Source organism: Pleurodeles waltl, chromosome 3_1 (genome assembly GCF_031143425.1).
Source record: "Pleurodeles waltl isolate 20211129_DDA chromosome 3_1, aPleWal1.hap1.20221129, whole genome shotgun sequence".
NCBI lineage: Eukaryota > Metazoa > Chordata > Amphibia > Caudata > Salamandridae > Pleurodeles > Pleurodeles waltl.
This window is the reverse complement of record NC_090440.1, coordinates 992,928,485-992,935,891: the sequence shown is the minus strand read 5'-3', so window position 1 is coordinate 992,935,891 and position 7,407 is coordinate 992,928,485. Positions and strand designations below refer to the sequence as shown.

At 43.4% G+C, this 7,407-nt stretch overlaps 1 protein-coding gene across 2 annotated transcripts in view; it reads left to right on the top strand.

The window, feature by feature from the left end:
* The first annotated feature begins 4,297 nt into the window (after window positions 1–4,297).
* YTHDF2 (YTH N6-methyladenosine RNA binding protein F2) overlaps window positions 4,298–7,407 on the top strand; it is a 61,703-nt gene continuing 58,593 nt past the window's right edge. For both annotated transcript variants that reach the window (XM_069224130.1, XM_069224129.1), the window contains exons 1-2: window positions 4,298–4,811; window positions 5,770–5,797. In XM_069224130.1, the coding sequence (XP_069080231.1) occupies window positions 4,785–4,811; window positions 5,770–5,797 (55 nt within the window). In that variant the 5' untranslated portion in view covers window positions 4,298–4,784. The remainder of the gene's footprint in view (window positions 4,812–5,769; window positions 5,798–7,407) is intronic.

The window sequence follows — 7,407 nt, the reverse complement described above, 5'->3', positions numbered from 1 at the left end:
ACTGCTCCAATACCATATCCAGAAGTATCCACTGATATAGTACATTCAGCAGTTTCATCAAACGATTTTAGGCAGGATGCATTCACAATTTCTTCCTTTATAGTTGCAAACTCCTTGGCAAGTATCTGTTCCCAGCAAAATGTTGCATTTTTCCTCAGCAAGGCACGGAGGTTCTCCACTTTGGATGCAAAGTTTTCCACAAAACGAGAATAAAACTCCGCTAGGCCTAAAAATGATAGCAATTGTTCCTTGCACTTAGGGTCTGGAGCTCCACAAATAGCTTTCACATGACTAATCTTAGGCCGAATACCATCCTTAAAGATAATATGACCTAAATATTCCACTCAGCTCTCTCCGAATTTGCACTTTTGACCTTTAACAGTTAGTCAGTAGTCTCTCAATGCCTGCAATACTGCCTTTAAATTACTGTCATGCTTGATTCTGTCTTTTCCATATACTAATATATCATCTTGGAACACCTTTGCACCCTTAACATTTGAAAGTATTTTGGATAACTCCCTTTGGAAAACTGCAGATGCACTAGCCAATGCAAATGGCACCCTTTTATACTGGAACATTCCTTCTGGTGTAATAAATGCTGTACAACGTTTAGACTCAGGATTCAAATGTATTTTATGATGCGCACTTGCCAAATCGATAGTTGAAAATACTGTAGCATCTCCATTGGACGACATCTATTCCTGCAGATTTGGCAAAGGAAATGCATCTACCCAAATTGTATCATTGAGTGCCTGCAGGTCAACACACAACCTGAGGTCCCCACTCGACTTTACTGAAATTACAATCGGAGAAACCCAATCCGAGCATTCGATAATATCCTTGTCACACAAGTCCCTTAATATTTCCTTGAATTTCCCTCTATAATTTAAGGGAACATTTCTCAATTTTTGTCTACGGGAATGGCATTCTCCTTTAATACAATTGTATGTTGGAAGTTTTTCATACTCCCCAACGGTGGGAAACATCCTCTTTACGTCAAGGTACATATCATTCTGTACTTTATCCATTTTCACAGTGTACACTGGTGGACTGGCACTAGGGTCCACTTTCAACCCCAATTCATATATATGCGGCCAACCCAAAATTGCCGCCCCACTTTCAGCTATGAGAATTTCTTCTGAACACTTCTTCTCAGCAAATTAAATTTCTGCCTGCTTTTTTCCTACAATCGCAATTTTGTGGCCAGAATAGCTGAAAGGACTGGTTTTAGTGTTTTTGAAATTCTTTTCCAGGCCATAATTGATTAAACAGCGGTTTGCCCCTTGTGGTGTACCATGCACATGAGTCCACCATAACTTCCACTTGTACCCCATCAATACTTACGCAGCACTTGGGAAATTGAAGGTCTCTTCCCTTAATGTTACTACTCTGAATGCTTAACACCATATTCTGCATTAATTCCTCAAATACATCATCATCCTCACTTTCCACAATACAACTCACCTTCCAAAACTTTTACAGACTTGTGCAAAATGTCCTTTTTTCTTGCACATACTACAAATTTTCCCAACTGCCGGACATACACTAAAATTTGCAAAATGCTAACTGGCACCACACCTTAAACACAATTTAATATTGTTAATTGTTCCAGATTAGGTATCCCCACCAACAGAACGTGATGCAACCCTTTTCTTTTTTCCCTTACAGTCCCTATCACTACTTACAGTACACACAGTATCATTATCCTTGACTTCCTTCCTCATACTTTGTACGCAGTCCTCCATAATCTCAATGCTCCTTGCCACCTCAACAGCTGTTTTTAACGATATTTCTCCTGAAGACCATAGTTTCTCTTGTACTTTTTTAGATTTAGTCTTCATTAATAATTGATCCCTTAAAACTTGATCATATGATCAAAAGCACAAGTAACCGCAAGGCCTCTCAATACTGCCATGTACTGATCAATGGACTCATTCACCTTCTGCTCCCTGGAATAAAATATATATCTTTCCATAACTACATTTATTTTCTGGCCATATCTATCCTGTAACTGTTGTAATGCACATTTGTACACATCTTCTCCATTCAGATTATCTATAGGTGGCAAATGTTTTAATTCCCTTAACCCAACAGCCCCCAACCGATATTTAAGCAATGACAAATGTCTATCAGGCGAACATTCACCTTCTTCCAATACATCTACGTATGCTTTAAATAAATCCAACCACAATTCCCACTGAATAGGTGGATCTCCTGGTTCATTTAAAAAAAAAAAAAAAATGGTGGAAGTTGAATACTAGACATTTTGCAGAAAACAATATTTTTCAATGCTGAATGCATATATAAGTAACAAAACTACTATATCCACAATCAATTTCTCCCTGTAACTCAAAGTTATCGGCACAAGGAGTGCCTTGGGTCTTAAATGGCTCTCAGATATCCATAAAATGCATTTTTTATTTATGAGTAGCAGCAAAATGGTGTTCCAGTAACAACTATAAATGTGTGCACCTTCAACAAGCACCAAGGTGTGCCTATCACTACTGCTAATCGTTTCCACTAGAAGAATATTTTTTTTAATTACAGGCACGAGGTGTGCCTATCACCATAAAATCAGGTAAAAGATAGGAAAGCTTCCCAATCTGGCAAAATGGCCTCCGCACACTCCTACCCAGAATTCCACATGTTGTTGCTGCTCCAGTTCCACTGAAAGCCAGTTATATTGGTCCACAAAACACTGCCAAAGTACTCCAGATAAAAGTGGCAGCGCGTCCTTAATCTTTGCTTGAACGGCACACTGCGTCCGGGACACCGAGCACACCAACACAGGAAAGCGCGATCGCTGAGCACACCAACAACAGGAAACCACGATCATTGATTACTGCACCAACCTCGCTCCTGCCTGTCTTGTTGCCATTGTAAAAATGGAGACAATAGGGTGAGAGCAATCCTTTTACTTACATGGAAGTACACGGTTCGTTACAGGAGCAATGTCGGCCATCGACCACCTCGTCCAACCGCTGCCCATCAAATCCTCCCTCTCCTTGCCTTATGATGTAGATCTACATTCTGCATTCGATCCACGCACCACAAGGAGTCTCTCTCCAAACGCATATATGGTTGACATTCAGCAATCGCGTCTCAGGACTATGTATTCCACGCCTCTAACAATGTTGTACAATCACTTCAACAGTACGTAAAAACTCTCCCTAACGGGAGATGTCACCATTAATGATCACACAGTAAGAGCTCAACTGTACACAATGCTTCTCACCTTATTAACTGCTTCTGAAACCAATTCATGCAAATCGATCATGGGTTAGGTGCCATCTCCCCATCAGTTCTAGAATCCAACACTTTGTGCTTAATTTGAGCCTGTGGTTGCAGGTGGGTCACACTGGCACTCATTGTTTGGGACCGGGGTTTATTTTTCTTTATCAGCTATTAACCAAGAGCAAGAGCGGGGAAAACACAAAACGGAAAGGAAGATGAAAAGAAAGCTTGAAAAAGGTCACAAAGGAAGAATTCAGGGACCTGCAAGAGAGAGAGATATGGACAGAGTCTGTCCGGTAGTGGATTAAGTAGGCCTGAGGTGAATCCAAGGACCAACATTTAATAGCGCCAGCCGGCCTTCTGAGCAGAGTTTAAGCACCTGCACGTATTGTTTTACAAATTGGGCACTGCCAACATTCATCAATTCTGTGCTCAAAGAAAAGCGCATCAACAGGAAAGGTTCAGAAGGTGTATTCATATACATAACGATCTGGGTGCCCATATGCTGTCAGCTACTTCTTCCAATTCCTCAATCTCATCCCCACATGGAAAATTGGAGGTCAACTGAAATAACAGATTAAGGTGGATCACGCGGTAACACAGAACATGGGATGATCAATTTCCCTACTCACTTGTAATAGAGTGGATGAAGTTTTAAGAGAAAGAAAGGTTACATGTTAAAAGAGCACCATTTGTATTTTTAAGAAACGTTAAAGTTTACGACTAACTCGGGAGCGTTGGTACGTGTTAACTACATCTAGCTTTCAATTACAATCACAATGTAACGTTAATTATTGTACACACGTAGAAGTGCTCTGAAAAACCCCGGGGACTGATTTTGTCAAGTAACGGGGACGAGACCTAACCTGGAGGCCAAAGGCTCGGGCCTTGATGCTGTATCATTGGGCCTGCCGAGATCCCACCCAATTGCACAATACAAAGAAAAAGTCTTTCTTCGTATTAAGCACACGCCTCTTTCTTCATTCCCTGTTACAAACGTACTTCCGCTAAGAATAAACGCGATACCGTCACGACGTCTTGCCTCCTTCCAGATTTACGTGCGCGCTCGCGAACTTTTCTCCTGGGTGGAGGAGGTGTCGCGCGCAATCCTTCTCGGGCATGCGCGAAATCGAAGAGGCGAGCTAGTCGCTGAGCGTGGTACCTACGACCATCACTGTTCAAGACCAGTTCTGTTTGTAAAACCTGCCATATCAAAACCAGTCAAGACGTGAATCCAGGGTCCACGTACAACGTTTGGGAGTGCCTGGCCTCAACATGTCCTCCAGAGTGGCATATTCTTTTTGGGACTAGAGGGCGAGGCAAAGGAGGTGACACAGTGTGCATGAACTTACGTACGCACGCACGCACGGCCTTGCTGAAGGAAGCGTGCGCGAGCTCGCCGCTCGAGACGCACAGCTCCAGGGCGCGCGCACACCAAGAAGGAGCCAGAGGAGACGGAGCGCGAGGCGTCAGCAGCAGCGCGAGCTACAGTGAGAGCGCGAGGCCTTTTCTTTCCGCTGCCGCCACTCCTCAGCCGCCCTCCTGCCGCCATGTCTGCCAGCAGTCTACTGGAACAGGTGAGGCTTCCCTGCCGGCATGCCGCCAGCAGTGGCGGGGGAAGGCCGCGCGCTCCTCTAGCGCGGGAGGGCCGCGGCTCGGGCGGAAGCGCGGGCCTTCACTGTCACAGACCTTACTCCTTCCTCAGACACCGGAACATTTCTCCATTGTATGCGCAGACTTCGCACTTCTTTACTGCTCACAGAATAGGATGGTACGAGCCTCCTAACATAGGCCGCAGTCACATTTCTGGTTCTCTTCTATTTCTCATTACGGGCCCCTGATGCCCAAACACCCGCCTGGGCGTCTTTCTTACCTACCGCAAAGGCCTAGTACTCATTCCACTAGCCAAACGGCCCACAGGTCTTTCCCTCCCTCCGTGTATTTTGTTCCTGTCCAGGGATCGGATTTCTTTTTACTATACCTCCTGGGTTTCCACCCGTCACTCAGCGTGTATTTCGCTCCATTTAGAATGTAATTCCTGCGTAGTCTCCAATATCTCGTTAGTAAATCAGCTTGACACTCATTCCTCCTTGGCATCCTAATACATAATTTCATCCCAACGCCTCTAGCCCTCCTGTGTTTTTGGGAATTACCTTTTTATTACCATATGAATTGGTTGTATTTCCCTTTTTAGATACTCAACTTTGCACAGACTTCCTCTATTTCCTATGGCGCCCCCTCCCATTTTCCCCACGGCATGCATGACATCCCGGTTTTGACTGACTACTGTATTTGACTTGTGTGTCACTTTGCATGTCATGTTCCTCGGCATAATCTACCATGCTCCTTAGATATTTCTTACCAGTACTTCTTCTTGGCACTCGTGGGTGGTTCCATAGTACCACTTATTTTCTAGAGTTACTGACGCGCCTCCCCTTTTGCTTAAGCTGCTCCCCAGTACGTAATGCACTTGTCTCCTAACTACTTTTTTTTCTTTCCCCATCTCTAATGGAATTTGCTTCGGCCGTGATGCAGAGACCAAAAGGCAGCCAAGGGAACAAAGGTAAGACCCTCTACTGATGCGCAGACATGGTCACTAGTTTCTAAATAGGAAACAGCCAGCCGCGATGAAGATGATGGCACTTCTTGGCAGACTGCTATTCACTTGAGGATTTTGTATCTTTGCAGAAAAATAACTTACTGGTGTATAAAACTTCCGATGAATTTGTGCCTTCTCATGCCTAATATTAGCTTTCTTGTCGTCGGCTTCTTTCTCCACAGAAAGATGAATAGTCAAAATGCGTGTTTGGTTGTGGTTTATTCCTGCGCTTTATGCAAACCGAGATGAAAATATGCGAGTGTTATGCAGAAGTAGCATCATTTTAATGCTTTTTCTGCGTATCCGTGACCATAAAGAGAAACTTCTGCCCCCAAGCAAATTAGATTAACTTGTTTATGGTAGACAATGAGACCAGTTTTTTTTTATTTATTTGTGGGCATTGTATGAATCAAAATGCCTTAATGCAGAGCAGCTATCCTCCTTGCACATTAGAGTTCTCATTTAGGCAGTGCTCTCTTGAGAAAGCCCTGCGTCGTGCTGCTATCATGAAGCATCACTATAGTCAATAGTGCTGTGCTGCTAATGGCTGTTGATTTAACTATGATATATCTAGTATTTGATGCTGTGTAATCGGACAGCATTTAGCAGTCGGTAATCATTGCCATAAAGTACATCGTAGTGTTGCGATGCTGCTGCTGCGCGGAATATATAGCTGGATTAATGTAGAAATGTTTCCACTTGGCTATATTTCTGCGAAGGTACTTCGCCACTACGTGAAGTGGTCGAAATGTTGTCATACGTTAGTTTCAAGAGTGATATGGCAGTAATACGCCTGGGTCTTTTATCCAAGCTACTAACTGTTGATTTTTTAGTGCGGTATATTAGCTGTTGCACTCATCCATTTTGTCCAGATTCTTTTTCTGGAGAAAGAACAAAGAAATGGCTACTCCTGCCGAATCGGTGATTGATGACTGGGACAGTATTTAACATATGTATTTCGCTGCAGTTGAATTTGTCTCACAACTTGTCTGGTTAAGACAGGTCTCTTCTGTCATCGGTTGCTTTTAGTCCTGGCAATGAAAATGCCAGTTGTATTGATCTATATTGTATTGCTTTCCTTATGGGGAATTCTGTCATTCTACACCTAAACTTCAGTTTACCCTCTTTGCTACTATAAAGGCAGTTTGAGGATTCAAACCTGCAACTTATCTTGTCCCTGATCTTTCGCGGTGCTTGTATGATTTGAATCAGCAGGTACGACGTCCTTCAGAGTCAGATTCCGATGGTAACAAGATGACGAACCATTCTTGTCCCTCAACTGTTGGCTGCGGAAATGTACATCGATGGGACAGCACAATGTGCAGCCTGATAGCCTGCTTGTGAACGGCAGGGCCTCTGGGTGGTGGTAGGGTTTGTCTTTCGCGTTTACAAAGTTCATGGAAGTCCTTGCCAAATGAAAATATAAAGCAAGCAGTTGCAGCCTCTTAGCACTAAATAGATTTTTTTTTCCCCCGCTGGGCCCACATTCAGAATACACATTGAGGGTCTCGCAAATTTGCATCAAGTATATTGTCCTGTTTAATAATTCCCTCCTTACTAGTTTTGAGAGCACA